We start from the raw sequence: 20,806 nt of genomic DNA on the forward strand, positions 1-20,806 counted from the left end.
AGCCAGCCAATGAGATTGCTGAACGCAAGTAATCGAAAGAAGGCCCTTTCGATTACTTTAAACATGTTTTGGCTCAAACTGTAAAATCATGCATGTTTTTTTTTCTAATAAATCAGTAACTAAAGCAAACTCATACTTAGGGTACTGGTTTGCTTGTGTCGGCTAATAGTTACTGTCTTCTAGTTCTTTTTACATAACATTTCATTCCCGACAGAGATAGGACCATATTTCAAATATATAACTGTTTTTGATGTTATTCCTACGCCTCACGTGTACATGATGCGAGTCATTAATTACTACATGCTTACAAAAATAAAAGAAATCTTTTAAAAACTATCGTGAGACTTTTAATACTAAACTAACTAAAAATAACCGTTTACTCACGTAAATATATTGAGAAACGCTCTACTAGTCGAGTCTCAAAAGAACGCAACGACACCGACCTCGCGAAACCTACTCAAGTGAACTACTGTAGGCAGTACAACGTTGCCATATCCGCCCACGCTGCTCTTGAAGAAGAGTCCCTTTGTGATTCGAAACTAGTAGAGTTTTTCAAAGAATATTATTACGTGATTAAACCGTTATTTTTAGTTGATTCATACAAAATTCACTTTCACCCAGTTCAACCTTAATGACCATTAGATTCACTAGTAACACGCCTTATGACATCCCAAGCAATATTCTTTGGTGGATGGCAATGCACGTTCGATATTTCAGTTATATTTTTGTTTTGGTTCAATCTGAGTTTAGCCCTACATTTTGGGTTCTGTTTTTTGTAAGCACAATGCCAAATACAACCATCTTGAAACCTGAATGTGTATAGGCCGACGAGGATGTGTTCCCTTCCTCTCACCGACCTAACAATAGCGTATGGTATGAACTTTGGTGGTGGGTTTTCTGTTGACAAAGAATATAGTTTTGTTCATCTACATGTCTATTGAATTTGAACTTTATACACATAGTAATGTTAGTTATATTGGCGTACGTGTTGTTAATGGGGCAGTATCTAGTACTAACAGTCAACTATAGAGAACATATCGTTTCCCTTGTACCAAAATATAGCATGGTTCTCATTATATGTATAAATTAAGTGGGTGATGTTAATTGATGTTTAGGTATTTTAGCGTATTTCAATGAAAGTTTGTTTTTAAATACCTAGTATTTTATTCTTAAAATATTTTTTTGCGTTTACAAACATACAAATTGTCGTACACATCACACCCAGACTCAGAACAAAATTTTGTGAAATATACAAAAATCGATGTACTTTATTACATAATATATTGTTCATTCTTCATATAACAGATTTAATCATTCATCTACAACCTATTAAGTGGCCACTGCTGACCAAAGGCCTCTTCTCGCATAGAGAAGGTTTGAGCATTAATCACCACGCTTGCTAAATGTGGGTTGTAGGTAGTTTCTTGCTAAATAATCTTAGAAAATACACGTACCCGCACTCTCATGCATGAGAAGCAGGCGTCTTAAACCTCCGGGCCACCACGGCACGATTTAATCATTAATGTCGGGGATATTATACACGTTAAAGTGTATATTAATGGACCAACTAATACCTAAAGCAGGAAACTACCTACTATCAAATTATCTATCTATTATATTATCTTATTCTAACAAAATAAAAGTTTATTTTAAGGTAATTACTGTTATTAAAAAAGTTAATTACAAATAACATAATTAAGAATCGTATAATACAAAAATAACTATCATTCAACAGTTAATTATTATCCTATTATATATGATTTTACTATTATATACATATATTATTTGATTTTAACACTTCATTTTTTAGAACAGAGATTACAATTAAAGTTAAATTAGAATATGACATGGGATTATAAGGACCCAATTGCACAAGAGCTTTTCAAGGTATCGTTAAAATTCAATGTTGGCAACTAAGCAATACAATTTAGGATTTATCGCCTACCGCCCAGTGTCGTAAACGCAACACTGTTCGATAAAAGCGTGATGCGTTTTAAAAGCGCGACGCGTTTTAAAAGCGCGTTACACATTTGAACGCCTTGTTAACGCGCGTTAAAAATCGGTCGTGCAAATGGGGCCTAAATAAAAACATTGTAAGTTCCCTTGTCTACTTAGTTCGCTTTCTATAATTCTTCGATCGTAACAGAACTACCTTTCCATTAACTTCAATCAATTGTCTCGGTGGATGGCTGTGTTCATTAAAAACGTAGGCTATTTCAGCTGATGCAGGATTAATCTGGATCTTAGCCTTGCAACTGGGTTTATGTGTTGAGCAGATCCACAGGTTAGTACTCTTTCTCCCATAAGTGTATCCGCCATACACGATCAAATCCTTTCCTCTTTGAGATTTCATCATTGAATATTTCAGACCTGAAAGTTTAATCATAAAGACTTGTATTTAAGCATTACATACAAATTAAATTTGTAAACATAATAATTAACTAAAATTAATATTAAAATTATGTAACTTAAATAAATCGTAACTATGAACTAAAACTTAAAAATACCTTAAAAGAAATTAAAAAGAAATAAAAAATAACTTAAAGCGTCGAAAAAATAATCCTCATCGGAGTCGTGAGGTAGGGTGCCCAAAAGACTGGCAGCATTGCCACGTTGAATGGCAATGCTTAACCTTTGACCAAGGTAGCAGCCAGCCTTTCAGTCACCTGAAATGTCAACCATCCTCTTTACAATATCTTTGTAAAGGAGATGCGCACTTGGGCCCCACGGCTCTAAAGTTTCAACTCCAACGGATCGAAAGTATAATAAATTGCTAATTAGGCTATTATACTTTCGTCGGTTGAGGTATTCAGCCGCAGCAGCTGTAGCTCCGGCTCGACACGCTGAGCTTTGAAGATCTATATCTTCAAATATAGATATAGATCTTCAAAGCTCAGCTCTCAAAGAAAGAAAGAGGAAGAAAGAAAAAATATTTATTTAGCAACGGGCACAATGCACCAAAACACAAGAAAAAATAAATAAAAATTAAAACACAAATAAAAACAGTACAAACAGTAATACAACATTTTTTTTATAAAAATCAGGGGCAACAAAAAATTCTCTACAATATAAATAAAATAATATAAAAGTAAAACTATAAAAATATTACGTACAATATCAAGGTGGCAACGTGCCCAAGCGAAAAGGGTTGCCACTGATTTTTAGTTGGCACCCTTTGCAGTAACCCGTAAGTGATATGAAAGCCGGTAGACTTCCACTTTAAATTTTACGGACACCTCGCCCATCTATGCAGACAGGTAGGGTAGCCTGTACCCAAGTTCGGTCATCGAGGGATACATTCAGAATTAAGGATAGAATTATGACCAAGAAAACGAAGAGAACATTTGTCAATGACCGAGATGTTGGGTGCGACAGTATTAACAAATATTGCATAGCATAAACTGTTTAATTCTTCGACCAATATTGAAGAAACGACGATTCACTTAAAAAAGGGAAAAACAGACAAAAATTTAATTATCTGAGTAAAATTTTAATATATTTTCTTAGGAGCATTCAAGTGGAAAGTATATAAATCGGAGTTCAAATGGTATCTTGACTAGAACTATTAAAATACTGACTATATAAACATTTATTCCTAAAACTCTGTAAACTTATCGATTAAAATGACATAATTTTAAATTCGACTTATAGATATCAAAACTACTCTAAGTATGTATCAAAAAATTCCGTATAAGAACAGTCAAATATAATCTAATGACTAGAAATTTCTTAAAAAAGAACTAATATTATATAATAAACTGGATATTAATAGACACTCTATAAATAATAACAATTTCAATATACTAACAATCGAATATTATTATTAGTAAATATTTTCTATTCTTAAGACTTCATAATAAATGCAGATTTTTTGCTATATTCAAAACTATACCTAACTCACTAATAAATAAAATTGAGTATCATATGTGTATTTATCACAGACCTACCACCAGTGACGTAATATGGGGATAACAAGGCAAAATATTTCCCACTTCTGGGGACAGGTATTACAGGCACAATGTGATATTTTCTTCAATAGAAGACTTCAAAAAATCCCCTTTCATTTATTACGTCACTGACTATTCCTTTGATATCTTTTCCAATATATACTACATCTACATATATAGACTAGCACTCTATACCCTGAAAGGATAGACAGAGGTGGAGATGAGGACTAGGAATCTGCAGCATAAAAAGTAAAAGAGCTGCAGAAACCCGAAGGCAACATGTAATTATTTATACACTGCGTTACACAATATTTCGCTTTATCATTAAAAACTGCATTCATGTTTTATTCTTAATCAATAATATGGAAAAAAGATCTACAAAATCGCCATACTGCATTGAAGAAACGTCGTAGACAGTCGATTCTAAGTGTAAAGAAGACAAGACTGGTAGAAGCAAGAATAAAATGCACACAAAAATTAGAAAACTTGAAAATGTACATTATAAAAAAAGATTGACGTGGTGGAAAGTTTATACACTCTTTACGTTATTCTTTTTTGAAAACGGCATTAATAGGCTAATCACATATTTTTTTTGTAACGCAGTGATTCGTATTGGAGAAGATTAAAAACACCTCCATTGACTAGTTAACCCACTGCCTATCCCTTTTACAGTTCACTAAATATATGTCAATTATTCTTAAATAATATCAATCTTTTATGCCCTGAAACCTTAAATGACTAGGTAGAAGATTTAGACATCGACTTATTGCTAATACAGGTATCAATCTCACTTTTACCACTAAGTATATTATACATAACTATAAGACACAATAAAAAAGTTGTCTTGTTTACTGTGAAAACCGCAGCAGGGACCGCTGATGTCATAACCAGATCGTCACGGCCTTGATACGTGATCAAGTCGGCTCCAAAAGACTCCTAAAGGCAGCGATGAATGCGGTATCATCGAGAACTTCTAGATAAGACAATCCCTAGTAGTTACAAGCGAAAGAACAAATAGGAAGGCAAAATCTATCCTCAGACTCATTACCAAGTAATTGTATTAATAGTAATAGTATTTTCTTCTCTTTTTTAGCACTATAACGCCATTGTGTTTGTAGTATAATCTCGGTGGATGGCAGTGTTCGCTGTTGACATACCGAAGGGAACCATTCTCCAACATTTTAATTTTCGCCTTGCAATGATTCTTGTCGGAAGAGCATCCCCAATAATTCACGCTTAGCCGACCATACGTAAACCCATCCACTAGAATCAAATCCTTCCCCCTTTGGGATTTCGTATATTCGTATTTTTTTATACCTGGAACAAAGTTCTGGTATTAAATAATATCTAAGTTTTACCAAGATCAATAGCTAAGGCATTATTTGTAGGAGCTAATTACGTATTTAGTGAATATAAAAACCAAGTATCATAAAACCAAACATAAGTTATAACCTCAGTATAAAGTATTACCTGGATAGGGCAAACTAGACATAAAGACCTTATGCCAAAATAAACCAAAATTTTTCATCGAATCTTCATATCATCTCATAAGTAACAGAAAACTTAGCACTAGCAGTGAAACCAAAAAGAAGGTAAAACTTCCAGTAAATGCACTTTATTTACAGCATGATAAGTATGTACATGGATTTTATTGTCATATTACAACACCATACTAAAATTCTAATGGTTTTCCAATCAGAAGTGCATTGCTCTAATGGTAATTATTATAAAAGTGTTAAACAACTATCCTTATTAATGTTAAGGCATAAGCACCAAGGGATGTGAGATTAGTAGTATTATAGATATGTATATTGTATATATTATGTATAGTTTTTTATGAGACGGATCACCTGATGGTAAGCAATCGCTACCGCCCATGGACACTTGAAACACCAGAGGCGTTATAAATGCGTTGTCCGCCTTTTGGGGGTTAGGAATTTAAGAGTTGTTGAAGAATCGGGGATTAGGAAAATGAGAAGGGGGGTAATTGGGCCTCCGGTAACCTCACTCACACAACGCAAACGTTATTTCACGTCGTTTTTCTGTGAGGCCGTGGTATCACTCCGGTCGAGCCGACCCATTCGTGTCGAAGCATGGCTCTCCCACATTTAAAAGTAGAGTATATATTATATAGTGTTATATACATAAAATCGTTATTAAAATCACATCATATTTACTGATTCGTGTACAGACCTAATTCTAAATTGATTCTTAGGTGCATGTGAGTGCTTATCATCGATATATATGATGAGGCCTTCTGCATTAAGTCTCAGTCTTGCTCTGCAGAAAGCGTTCCGAGTTGAGCAAACCCATCCATTTTGGCTCTTCTTTGAATACGTGTAGCCATCAACCATGATCATTTTCTTCCCTTTTTGGGAAAGCACCCATTCGTAATAAATTTCTGGAAAAATATAGCACAAATTATGTAATTTTTGGAAATATATATGTTAACGAAAAAGAAAATGGAGTATAATATGGTGATTTCTTGCAACTAGTTTGTGTATACTTCGATTGTAAAGTATTAGGAACCGACACTTGCTTCAGCAGTTTTTGGATCAGTTTTCTTTGATAAAAAAGTTCTTGTGAAGTCTTAAACAGGACTTTCAGGGTAAATATTTATTTTGCATAAAGGGTTTGGTTCACAGGCAAGCCAAGGTACCTCAGAGTTATAAAACTCTATTCAACAGTTTAATCTGTTACTTAAAGAATGTCTAAAATGAAAAAAATATTGTTTACTCAAATATTTTTTTATAGAAAATGTTTTTGTCGCAGCTTAAACATTTTAAAGTAAAACACGTCACTTACATCTATTTTATAACTTAACTTAAGTAGGAACTAAGACATAAATTAACCATAATCCAACATTTATCTAATACTAACTATCTACAGAGAAACTTCTTAGGAGTAATTAGTTTAAAAAGTCCATTCTTAATACAATTCTTCTTTTTAAGAGATTTTATTCGAAAATGAAAATATCCTTTACTATTGCAATTTGTACTTACTCCTGTGTGTGTATGAGAGAGAGTGACAGAGTAAGAGCTAGAGAAAGAGATTGAGTGACAGTTTTGTATGAAATGTATAGGTACGGTATCTGTTAATCCGTACGACCTTTGTTATGTGTGTATATACATACCTGTGTTTAACAAATAAATTTCTGAATGTAATAGGCAATAATAAACTACGACTACGACTTATAAGGCTTGACATTTAATTTGGATGTTATTTATAATTTGGAATATTAATAATGTATAATTTTATTGTTTTTTTTTTAATTCTGATGTATATTTTATTATTGTATGCCTCAACGGCGGGACATAGCTGAACTAATTTTAATTATTTAAGATCTGTATTTATAATGCATACCTATGGTCCACAATAAAGCTGATTTGATTTGATTTGATTTATTTAGTCTGACCCATTTATTTGAGTCTTTAGTAATTGGAATTTCACTGTGTTCCTAGCGACAAATCGATTTTATTTTTTGATACACACTGATCATGATAATCATACAACATTATAATCTATTTTTTCCACAACTATCTCCATTATGGATATCAAGCGAAATGGCTCAATAGTCAATTGGTAGTAAATACTCTTACGTATTAGGTACTTGGTTTTTGATAAAGAATACATATTATATTTTTAAATAACTAGTTTAAAATCGAACGTACTTTCCAGTGTTAGTAATTATATATTTTCTAGAAGGATGGTTATGAGAGGTGAAATCCCTAACAGTTTTGTCTTTAGTCAATCGGAGAATTGCTTTGCAAGCAGGATAATGGGTAGAGCAGGACCACCTTAAATTAGTGACTCGAGAAAACGTGTATCCTTGAAAAAGTATCAAACTCTTCCCCCTTTGCGAAGTAACCATTTCATATTCTGAAAGAAAAAAATAACTGAATGGTTATTATAATATATGCAACATCACCCCTTTGCATATTTCGGCACATAATGCCAATGTACAATGTATACCGAATCATCACCAATTGTTTTATAAGTCCTATGCAATAGGGGGTGAGCCTATTGCTACATACCGGACATAATTCCAGACTGCTGTTTTTTTTTTCGATTTTTCGAAAATTTCTCAATAGGGAAAGTTTATAAGTTTTAAAAAAATGTTTTGTATAATCATTGTTTTTATTTACTTATCCAGCTTGTAATTTTTATCCAGCTAGAATCTTTGTCAAATTCCATTAATATATTAAAAAGTGATTGCTTGTAACTACACTGCTTTATTTTTTTCTCTTCATTAGGTCACCAACAATGGTTTACACCAAAGGATATTTTTTTTGTATACCGTGGCTTACACATATTAAAGAAACATTAACATAGGTATCATTACATTATTTAAACATAGGGTTTATTATTCTTACTTTTCTACAATATAATATTTTGTCACATTGTAGATTCCATGTAGTATTAGGGACTAATCTACAGGAGACAAATTAAAGATAATATCACACAATCATTTATTTTAATAATTATATCACAAAAACTAGTTTCGAAATAGAAATATTTACTGTCAAAGAATTGTGTTATAAAAAATAAGTGACTAGATCACGGAAATATTAAAAATATATAATCTATAGGTATATAATATATGATATATATGATACGTAATGTCGATGACTAGCTGATGATGCGATTACAGCATTTATGACAGTCCTATAGCAAGAGACACTTTAAAAGCGCCTTAAAAAAGCGTTCAAATAAAAGAAATACATCTACTATGTAGTATGCTAATATTATACATACGTCGCGTCAGTGATTTTGTCACGTCAATGTTACATTTTCAACGCTGGGCATTAGGCATTAAAAAAATAATTGTATTATATACTTGTCAACACCGAGTTTTAACGCGACAGACGTTAAGAAACTCGTGCGATTGTGGTCTTGGATGACCTATAAGTCCTATAACACACTGCGATACGGGGAGACAGAACCCCCCCCCACCACCACCACCATCATAGAAGAAATTTTCTCACCGACCGTTTACAAATCAACTTTGTAAAATGGTATTAATTGGACGTATCTTGTTAACAAGTTACACAAATTCTCGACAATTATTTATAACTATTACTACTTATATTCGATAATTCTTCCCATTAATGACTCGATATCTCGGATAATGAGCGTGTTTATTGAAAAGGTGGAGGATCTTCTCATCATTGCCTAGTATGAGCTTCGCTTTGCAGCCATTCTTCCTCGTGGAGCATACCCACACGGGACCTGGTCTCAATTTCGCGAAGGTATACCCTCCAATTAAGATCAGCTGCTTCCCCATCTGTGACTTGACGAACTCATACTTGTATTCTGTATGAGAAACAAAAGATTACATTGTACACTGTAATTTTATTGTAACTTTCGTGAGACATACTAAATTAATTATTATGTTATCGGCTTACTCACGTAATTGTTTGACGAGGAACTCTACTAGTTTCAAGTCATGCTAGAAGCTCATATTCATAAGCAGTATTCCGCGACACACGACGCGGCGATTGTCGCGCTGCTACTCATATAGCCTCTTGCATGGCTTGAAACTAGTCGAGTTCCTCGTCAAACAATTACGTGAGTAAGCCGATAACATAATAATTAATTGTACACTGTGTTTACCTTATAAAGTCAAAGCATCTACTTTTTTTTCAGACTAGGGATGATAACGGGGTATGAAAATTAAAAATCTAATTAGTCCGTCAGTTCGGTAAAGAAAAATTATATTATTAGACACATATTTTTTTTATCTTGTCATATAAGCTAACAATGCTTAGATAAAACGAATTTAGAAGTGTTTACGCGTGTAAAACTTACCAAGAAGTGACGTCACGCGATATTTCAAATCAATGTAGTGTCGGTAATATTTGTTTCCGAATAAAAAATACATGTCTATTGTTTTAAAACAATCTACAAGACGGACATTAAAATAAAAATTAGTCATCTAATCTATTCTTGACGGAAATGAAGTCGATCCGTAAAATTGACAAACCGATCTCGTCAATTTTATCATTCAAATGGAATGTTAAATTAAATACTGTAAAATATTAAGTACATAATAAAAAACTGTATTCAAAATATATCATTTATTACTGTTTTTAAGAAAATTATATACATATTCTTTAGTTACAGACCATAGTAGACAACAAGTATTCAAGTACCTTATATAATTTGTCAGCACTGCTAAATACGATAAGTTCTCCCATTAATAACACGGTATCTAGACGGATGGTTGTGTTCGTTGTAAATCTGAACAATATTCTGATGACTGTCCAATTTCAGTTTGGCCCTGCATGCATGACTCTTTGCGGAGCATACCCAAGAGTTCCTGTGCTTCGAGAAAGTGTATCCTCCAACCAAGATCATCTGCTTTCCCAATTGTGACGTTACGAACTCGTATTTGTAACCTGTTTGAGAAACCACGAGATTTGTTAGGTACTTTACTGACGGAGATTTATTTTTATTGAATAGGTGACAAACGAACAGACGAGTCACTTGTTGATAAGCGATCAGCGCCGCCCATGGACACCCGCAACACCAGAGGAGTCATAGGTGCGTTGCCGGCCTTTTAAAAAGGAGTTAAGATAAAGTTCATCATTGAGTTAGTATACCTTGCTGGTGGATTTGAAGCCGATCTTTCATAAATTGTATTTGAGAACGGAATAAAACCAGTATTTTAGACTAATCTTTTATTTAAAATGACATTTTAAATATTAATTTAACATAAATCATTTTACATTACAACATAAAATAATCCTCTTCAACTGAACCATAACGATATAAAAAAAAAAACAATGACTTTCTTTACTAAAATAAGTAACGTAGTTTGGTCATCAGCCATAAGCGCTATATTACACCGGGACACCATGGTGGCGCAACCAGTCACGCCGTGGTGACCGCAAGCTACCAATCTTGACACCATACAGATACCAGAGTTGCCACACCATACTGCGACAGTATCAATATGGACCTCGAAGGGGCTGCCGAAATGGCGGCTGAGTGAGTGACACACCATAAGCAATTAGTGGTGGCGCCACCAGCGTGGATGTGCAACCAGTAACATTATATGCTTCCATACGACCTGGTTGGTATCCGCAAGCAAGCGGATACCAGATGAGACACTCTCTATAGAGTTGTAAACATTTTTTTAATGGGGCGACTGGTTTGCGCCTCCATGGTGTCCTAGTGAAATATAGCCCTAAGAAATGAAATAACACTGGTTCAAATTTGTTTATGTCATCTGAAACAATAAAATAGCTTTTTTGCTAAAGAACTATGCATAGGGTGCAAAATCTTTGAAGAGAAAGCAAGAATGCAGATGAGAGATATATGGCAGTTTTATTAGCACGTGATATAGCTATTTTTTAAATATACGTTGTATATATTACGTGCTAATAAAACTGCCATATATCTCTGTGAATCAAACGCGTAGAAACAATTCAAAGCATGTACATATACACATAGGTAATAAAATTATTTTATAACAACGGAAAACAGAAAAAGTACGATTGAAAGCAGACACCCGAATATAGTAACCCTCTCCTTTTTAAAGTCGGTAGAAATCTAGACGTTCATCAACAGACTACAAAACTCAAGACATGATAGACATTATAGTTTCTTCAGGCATCGTGCACACTATGCCTAGTTTTCTTCTTGTAAAAAAGCTAATATTTCAGAAGGTAAGTTTAGTTTAAATAGTCTAACTACCATACTCAGAGACATTTAATGATTTTATATCGAAAACGATTGCTTGCTGTTTAAGTGACCATTAAATGAGTCTGAGTACGGCGCTAAAACACCAAATTATTTCCGAACATATTTTCCATTGACCTTTATGTATCTAGGAGAATGACAGTGTACGTTGTACAGACTAATTATTTTTAAGTTTTTGTCCACTTTGAGTTTTGCTCTGCAAGAGGGATTCTTTGTGGAACAGACCCAGGACGCTCCCTGACATCGGAAAGTGTATCCTCCAACGAGCATCACCCTTTTCCCTCTCTGAGATTGCACGAACTCATATTTATAACCTGTGGAAAAAACCGTTTGGAATTCTGCCTTCAAAATTCTCTTTTTTTAATTATTAGAAGCGAATGCCTAATAGCGATACTTTATTTTCAATCAACTGTATTTAATCTTGACAGATGAGGAGGTAAGTTACACCATATACAGACGAAAATAAATAAAACACAATGTTACAAAATTCAACGTTCTTCATTATTAGATCGTAATTTTTAAATCCAAAGAATAATAATACTCAAGCTTACTTCTAGAACTATAGAACTAGGCAATATATTTAAATTTCAAATTAATATGCTTAAGATATTAATTCCCTTCAAAGTAAAAGTCAAAGCATGTATTTCAATTCAGCCTAAATTAGGCACTTTTGAAACGTCAAATTGAATTGTTCGCCAGTCTGTCTGTCAGTGAAGCTAGGTGATCATCTAATAGAGATGAACGAGCAAGAAACTCCATCGTTACTATTAAAAAAAAAATTACAATCTCTCTGAACCTCCGTTTTTGTGGAGAGCTGTCAAAATACACACTGAAGTGATATAATTGTAGTCTTCTTTATTTTTGAAAGGCGAAAATCATCCAATGACACATGAGGAAGAGTGTCAGACTCTTACTGGCTAAAAATCATCTTGTACCTACTCCTGATTCGAGCCGGAGCCCCGGTTATCTACTAAGTCGTCCGCAGCTTTGGTTAGGAAAATTTGTCTTATCGACACAATTTAATATACTCCCCTTTCGAGATCATATATTTCGGTGGATCATGTATGTGAAGAGTAAAGGAAGTAGGCAATATCTTCCCATTAGAATCCAACTTCAGCCGAGCTCTACATCCCATGTCTTTTTTAGAGCAATAATAGTTACAAGTTTGACGGGCTTGAGAGTAAGTATACCCTTGATACATTATTAAAAATTTGCCCTTGTTTGTCGGGATCATTTCATACGTTTGACCTTCAATTGAACCTGCAATGAGAATAAACTGTAATTTGAACTGTTTTTTGTTTTTTCTGGAATTGGTTCGATTTTAAGAAATCTTTTTCTTAAGCTGATCATGTTAATATGTTACTAGTACATGACTTCAGAACGTCTATGCGTCTATCTATCATTACCTTTTTACGCGTTTTAAGGTGCGTTTTTAGGGATTGACTTCTTTCATGTTGAATGCGGTTTGGAACGTGAGTTTCAAGAAAAGGTTTCCTCCTATATAATTGAAAGAAAAAAAAACACTGTCTGATTTCAAACTAATTTCAGCTACTTATAATTTATTTTTACAATGTAAAAATTGCTTTGTTTACGAATAGACGTGTAAATGAAAACACTGATTCCCTTTTTTAAATACTTTATAATACAACCAATTTCATTTTTGAGGTATTCCATCAAATTGGCAAGGAGCCGTTGGAGCAGGTGGTGGCTTGTCGTTCTACACGGAGGACTAAGGAGGAGGCCTTTGTTCAGCAGTGGACGTCTCTTGGCGATTGATGATTTCAATGAAGGTTAAATTTTGATTTTGACCTTTTATTCACATTACACTTTAATATAACGTCCATTTGAGATCACATACTGCGGTGCAGGATGCAAGTGTTTAGCGAAAGCTGTACTCATTATCTTCCCATTGGAATCCAACTTGACGCGAGCTTCACATCCAGATTTTTTTTTAGAACAATAATAGTGACTGGAACGATTCTGTTGATAGTAAGTATACCCTCGAAACATTAGTAAAAATTTGCCCTTCTTTGTCGGGATCATTTCATACGTTTGCTCTTCAATTGAACCTGCAATGAGAATAAATTTTAATTTGACCAGTTTTTTCTGGAATTGGTTTGATTTTAAGAGATCTTTTTCTTGAGATGATCATGTTTATATGTCACTAGTAATTGACTTCAGCACGTCTATCTATAATAATTTTTTTAAGCCGTCAAGATTCCATATAACCATATTTCCTAATAATGTACGGAAAAAACTACGGTGGGATTTTTTAGGGATTGATTTCTTTCAAGTTCAGTAGTTCAGTTCGCGGTTTAGAAGGTGAGCTTCAAGAAAAGTTTTCCTTCTATATTATATAGGAATTAGAAGGAATTAAAAGAAAAAAAAAACACCGTCTGATTTCGAACTAATGTCGGCTATGATTTATTTTTACAGTCTAAAAACCACTGTGTTTACGAATAGACTGTGATTTAAAACACTGACTCCCTTCCTTAAATTCTTTCTAATACAACCAATTTCATTTTTGAGATATTTAAATGAAATTCAAGATTTAATTTGACCTTTTATTCACATTACACTTTAACATAGCGTCCATTTGAGAACACATATTTCGGTGCAGGGTGCATGTGTGTAGTATAAGCTGTACTTATTATCTTCCCATTGGAATCCAACTTGAGGCGAGCTTTACATCCAACGTCTTTTTTAGAACAATAATAGTTACGAGATTGATTCTGTTGAGAGTAAGTATAACCTTGAAACATAAGTAAAAATTTGCCCTTCTTTGTCGGGATCATTTCATACGATTGACCTTCAATTGAACCTGCAATGAGAATAAACTTTAATTTGAACTGTTTTATTATGGAATTGGTTCGATTTTAGGAGATCTTTTTCTTGGGCTAATCATGTTACTGGTACATGACTTGAGAACGACTGACTATCTATTGAAACTAGTCGAAACCTTCGTCAAACAGTTACGTGAGTAAGCCGATACCATAATAATTAATTAAGTATGTCTCACCAAAATTACAATAAAATTAAAAGTTTTCTTTGTGTATAATTAAAAGAAAAAAAAATACACTGAACTTCGAATTCAAGTAAGCTATGATAAATTTTTAGTATGACTAAAAATTACTTCGTTTATGAATAGACGTGTGAATGAAATCAATTTCATATTTGAGGTATTTAAATGAAACTCAAGTTTTAATTTGACATTTTATTCACATTACACTTTAATATAACATCCATTTGAAATCACATACTTCGGTGCAGGATGCATGTGTGTAGTATAAGCTGTACTTATTATCTTCCCATTGGTATCCAACTTGAGCCGAGCTTTACATCCTGTGTAGTTTTTAGAACAATAATAATTGCTGGAACGATTCTGTTGGCAGTATGTATACCCTCGAAACATTAGTAAACATTTGCCCTTGTTTGTCGGGATCATTTCATACGTTTGCTCTTCAATTGCACCTGCAATGAGAATAAACCTTAATTGGAACTGTTGTTTTTTTTTTCGAGGCGAGAGTTAGTGTCAGACTCTTAATGACTAAAAACCACTCCGTTCCTTCTCCTGTATAGAGCCGGAGCCCTGGTAACCTGTTGCGTTGTCCGCACCTCCGGAGTGGAAATTAAACTACGATAGGATTTTTTATGGATTGACTTCTTTCAAGTTCAACACAGTTTGGAAGGTGAGCTTAAAAAAATATTCTTTGTGTATCTTGTGTAAATGAAAAAAATTTACACTATCTAATTTCGAACTAATGTCAGCTATGATTTATGCGTGAAGGAAAACACTGATTCCCTTTTTTAAATACTTTCCAACACAATGAATTTAATTGAAATGAAACTTCAGATTTGATTTTGACCTTTTGTTCACATTACATTTTAACATAGCATCCGTTTAAGATCACATACTTCGGTGCAGGGTGCAAGTGTGTAGTGAAAGCTGTACTTATTAACTTCCCATTGGAGTCCAACTTGAGCCGAGCTTGACACCCAGTGTGTTTTTTAGAACAATAATAGTTACGAGATTGACTCTGTTGAGAGTAAGTATAACCTTGAAACATTAGTAAAAATTTGCCCTTCCTTGTCGGGATCATTTCATACGATTGGCCTTCAATTGCACCTGCAATGAGAATAAATTTTAATTGATTCAATTATAGATCTTTTTCTTGAGCTAATCATGTTACTAGTACATGACTTGAGAACGTCTATCTATTGCAACTAGTCAAGTTCTTCGTCAAACAGTTACGTGAGTAAGCCGATAACATAATAATTAATTTAGTATGTCTCACGAAAATTACAAAAAAATAAAATAAAAATTAAATGTTTTTTTAGTGTATTAAAAGAAAAAAAAATACCCTGAACTTCGAATTCAAGTCAGCTATGATTTATTTTTGGAATGTTTTAAAATTACTTTGTTTATGAATAGGCGTGTGAATGAAATCAATTTCATATTTGAGGTATTTAAATGAAACTAAACATTTTAAATTTGAGCTTTTATTCACGTTACACTTTAACATAGCATCCGTTTAAGATCACATACTGCGGTGCAGGGTGCATATGTGTAGTAAAGGCTGTACTTAATATCTTCCCATTGGAGTCCAACTTGACCCGAGCTTGACACCCAGTGTGTTTTTTAGAACAATAATAATTGCTGGAACGATTCTGTTGATAGTAAGTATACCCTCGAAACATTAGTAAAAATTTGCCCTTGTTTGTCGGGATCATTTCATACGTTTGCCCTTCAATTGCATCTGCAAAGAGAATGAGATTCAAATTAAATTAACGCGTGTTTTTTTGGGTTTCAAATCTCACCAAAACAAACTCTAATTTGTTTTCTACGATTCATTGTTTTGACATGGTTCAGCGACTGGCTGCGCTGTAAATTGAATTGGATAGATACCTGAATTTTTAACAGGTGTTTATTTTTAAATACAGGTAAGGTGTATGGGGGTGACACATATTTTTGTACTTGCCTGTTTATTCATTGGTAAATTGACCAGCAAATTGTTCGCAAACGTTATAGAACACAAAAATATAATACTTGAGTTTGGGTTTAGGTAAAAATAATAAACATATTATTGGTAATGTTCAATAAATATATTCTATAAATGATGTTAGTTAAACCTAACAGCTCTCAGCTGTTTATTAACGAAAGTTATTAATAGTTAGATTCAGTTATTATCTATAGCTAATAAAAATTAAATAAGTTGCTCGGGAAGATTTCGTTGATACTTATTATATCTTTTTATATATAGGTAATAAGAATGTACCTACTTAACAAATATTCTCAAATAGTCATAACTAACTTAATCACGAGTACTAACATGGATAAGTAAATAACTGCAGTCATTTAATGGTTACTTAACCTAGTCCATAGCGGAAAAAAATCGTTATTAAGGAATAGTTATTTTAAGTAATCATAAAATTTTTCTCGGTACGGCATTAAGTAACTCATTATAATAACTTACTTATTTTAAACATGATTTTTTGTTTTCGTGACCACAGTCAAACTAATCAATTTAGTATTTCGTATTCTTAGAATGTAAGTAGTTGCCCTTATTATTATTATTATAAAGTCTAAAATATGTTACCTTTGTCAAAACTTATTATATTTTAAGATTACATCTTATTAACAAAATTTTAATAACACTGTATTTATTTATAAGTTACAAATTATTATTATAAATAACTTTAAATTTTAAGCTAAGGATATTGACCTCTAAATAACTTTTCATTTAGTTAATTAGATTTAAAATAGTTACTAAATATTATTTTATTATATCTGTTCACATCAGTGACGCTCTCTGCCGGCACAGTACGGTTTGACATGGCATGGCATATGGCATGGTATGGCATGGCAAAATCACTAATCAAATTGCTTTGAATTTTATTTCAATGAGTTTAGAGTGCATGTTACTTTATTTCGACACCATGATTGGCTTGCCGTTTCATTCTACGTGTTGTCGCTGCACGCCATTGCATCCAGCGCGATGAATGAGTCACCTTGTGTCGAGGAATTATGATTACTTTGATAGTTGAAATAAGGTTGTAACTTGTATTGTACAAGTTCAGAAGAACGCCACGGTATGCCACGGGATACCACGAGATGCCATGTCATGCCAGCAGTGACCGCCGACTCCTAGTGGATATCGTCCCTCTACAAAATTAATCTATAGCTAGACTTTTTATAAAAACAAAAATACAAGTATAAAATCCTAAGATAGTCTCTTATGTATTGGTTGTCCAGAAGTTTCTCTACGACCAAAAATCGAGTGCACCGGTATATCAGTATACATCGAAGGATTCTGATCAGTGCTGCATTTGAAATATAGTCCATTATGGGTTGGCTTGTAAATTGGAGGACAGTGGTTATGGTCCAGTCGCACACTGGTAATTTTTCCATTATCATCAAACTTTATGCTTGACTTACAACTTTTGTACTTTCTGGAACAGTAGTATGTATTTTTTGCTCTGTTGTTTTCTGTGTATGTGTATCCATTGACCATCAACAACGTTTTCCCATGAATCGTCTGAATAAACTTGTAGTCCGAGACATCTGAAATCAAGAACGGTGTCAGTAAAGTTTATACTGTACCTTAAAGGCTTTAAAGTCTAATTTTAGTCAAAACATTATTAACATGCACATTAGATATGGTTGTAGTAAACTGATCTTTTTTATTACTTTAAACGCCACGGGAATCACCGGCACCGGTGACAGACGTTAGCGGAGGATTTGCCTTCAACAGTTTTCTATTGGCAGTCAAAGACTTCATTTTAATATGCAATGTATAACTTGATTTTATTTATTCCACATTGTATAATTCTAGTCAAAATACAAAATTCTAGTCAAAATACATATTTTTTTACAGAATACTTTTTTAACAAATAAATATATAAATCTTTTATAAATGTGAATATTTATTGAATATTATTATCTGAACCACATTCCTGTCTTGGTTATTTTCTTTCGACATGACATAAACTGCTTTACAAGGATATATTCTTTATATCCTTTGCTTTTTAACTTAAACAGGGAGGCGACTTTTTATGCCATTTCTGCTTTGCTTTAATTGGAGATTCAGAGGATAACATAGTTATAAATACAAGGGCAGGGAGTATTAGAAGAAAACCTTAACACGAATTGCTTTATGCTAATATGATTATATCAGTAATCACAGAACAAAATAATATCTTCCATTACACATTATTCACGGCTAATTACATTAGCATCGAACGGATACAAACCACATTTTCGAAAACCATTGCAGATTACTTCTTTTGAGACACCATTGAATGTGGCCTCCAAAAAGATTGCAAATACAGCTTTGGTGACGAATTGATAGCCAGTCTTTAACTTCCAGTCTTTGACAACACTCTCCCAAGAATCCCCTAATGGTCGGAAAACGGACACATATACTGGTTGAATGTGTGTGGAATTTGGACAGAACGAATATAAAATGATACCATTGTCTTCACACACTTGAGACACTCCTTGATTTAAGAAAGATTTATGACCATCTACCAGTAACAAAACCGGAAATTTTGTGCCATTTTCTTTTAACTTTGGGATTAAAGTATTTGCTATGTAGTCACTGACGTTTTTTGACGTCATCCGTCCTGTTTCCGACTCACCAATGCCCCATTCTTGATTAATTTGTCTATCTATTTCATATGGCATGCGACTACGAGGGTATACAATCAAGGGTGGTAATATAGTACCAGATGCTGTAAAAGTTCCTAATACGGTTAAGTTTTCCTTCTCTTCATCTGTACCTTTATAGTATCTGTTTAATCTCTGCGAACCTAATATCACTTCTGAATAAGAGTTCGTTTGGAATATTGATTCATACGCATTGATAATCCTTTCGGGATCTTCTAAAATATACGCTACACCTTCAGCAATTAGGTATTCTTTTAAGTCTGTATGCCATCGCAAAGCACTTTCTCTTACCCTAGTTTTTAAAATATGTCCAGATTTTGTAAGATAAGCAGCTATTTCAGGATGTCGTTTTAAAAAAGAGGAAAACCATGCTTTTCCTGGCGTGTTATTTTTAAATGGATTTGTTCGATTATCTTCACATACAATTTTATTAACAGAGTCAGCTATCACTTTTTTATTGACTGGAAATCCCTTTTTTACTATCGCTAATACCCAGGCTTTTAGCATGGATTCTTCTGGCTCGGTCAATATAGTGGCAGGTCCATTTTTTCGTGGAACAGGATACTTTTCATTTATTTTATTTAAGATTGTAGAGTGACGAGTATTATCGTTTCGGCATGTTTCTCTAATTTTTGTGCCTTTTCTTATCTCGTCTATCGGTTTTAACACGTCTTCCTCAGTATAATTGAACAATTTTCTTTTCTGCGGTATTTTATCTGTAAAAATTGAAGGTGGTCAAATACTGGGATAAAAATGGAAAGCATGTCGTGTCAACAGATGGCGTGTTTAAAGCTTTTATTTACGACAAAATGATTCGAAATTTATAGGAAACCGTGACAATTAATGCTCATTCCTTCTAAGCGTGAAAAGAGGCTTACGTTCAGGAGTGGGGCAGTTAGGTAACTGCAAGCAAAGTTAGGTAGGTACCTACAAGGTAATCGTGTGGATTGCCAGATGTAGGACTATGCTACCATATGTAAATAAAGTGGCAGAAAATACAATAGAAGATTAATAATATAATTTTAATTAGCATTGATTTACTACTGATTTCTGGTGTGACACTAGAGCACCTACCCTTATTTATTTGCGATAAACGGGATATAATTTATCATCATCATATCAGCCACAAGACGTCCACTGCTGAACATACCTAGGCCTTCCCCAATGACTTACAGATAGGCCAGTTGGAAGCGACCTGCATCCAGCGACTCCCGGGATATAATTCATTTAATTTAAAAACAAAAAGCAAAATATTAACTTAATCTATTTTATTTTCACTTATGTAACAAATTCGTTTACACTTAACAAATGTATTTACAGGCTGTTAATTAAAATAAAAATCCTATTTGCAATTGGTAACAGACAATAATGGGTTTAAAGGTGTAATAAAATAAGTAACACTTTTGGTTCTTCAGGTCATGAGACTGAAAAACGTTGAGAATTCCTTATACAAATAAAAAAATGTCTTATACAAATCAAATGTTAATAT

The 20,806-nt window shown here is 33.4% G+C and overlaps 2 protein-coding genes across 3 annotated transcripts in view; one reads left to right on the plus strand and one right to left on the minus strand.

Annotated features, from left to right (window-relative positions):
- The window catches only part of LOC118269558 (uncharacterized), a 470,493-nt gene that overhangs the window by 395,674 nt on the left and 54,013 nt on the right, over positions 1 to 20,806 (plus strand). The gene's annotated exons all lie outside the window — the stretch shown is intronic.
- On the minus strand, positions 13,180 to 20,134 carry LOC118269564 (uncharacterized). Of its 2 annotated transcripts, none has more exons than XM_050706729.1 (2): positions 15,709 to 20,134; positions 13,180 to 14,403 (listed from the first exon to the last, which is right to left on the minus strand). In XM_050706729.1, the coding sequence occupies exon 1, from the start codon at positions 19,822 to 19,824 to the stop codon at positions 18,862 to 18,864; it is 963 nt and encodes a 320-aa protein (XP_050562686.1). In that variant the 5' UTR covers positions 19,825 to 20,134; the 3' UTR covers positions 13,180 to 14,403; positions 15,709 to 18,861. The 2 variants fall into 2 exon arrangements, with proteins under 2 accessions (XP_050562686.1, XP_050562685.1); XM_050706728.1 differs by having other exon boundaries at positions 13,180 to 15,122; positions 15,567 to 20,134.

This window comes from Spodoptera frugiperda, chromosome 30 (genome assembly GCF_023101765.2).
Source record: "Spodoptera frugiperda isolate SF20-4 chromosome 30, AGI-APGP_CSIRO_Sfru_2.0, whole genome shotgun sequence".
Classification (NCBI taxonomy): Eukaryota; Metazoa; Arthropoda; class Insecta; order Lepidoptera; family Noctuidae; genus Spodoptera; species Spodoptera frugiperda.

Coding starts and splice junctions, on each gene's coding strand:
- LOC118269564 (XM_050706729.1), bottom strand. CDS start 19,824: ATGCTAAAAGCCTGGGTATTAGCGATAGTAAAAAAGGGATTTCCAGTC.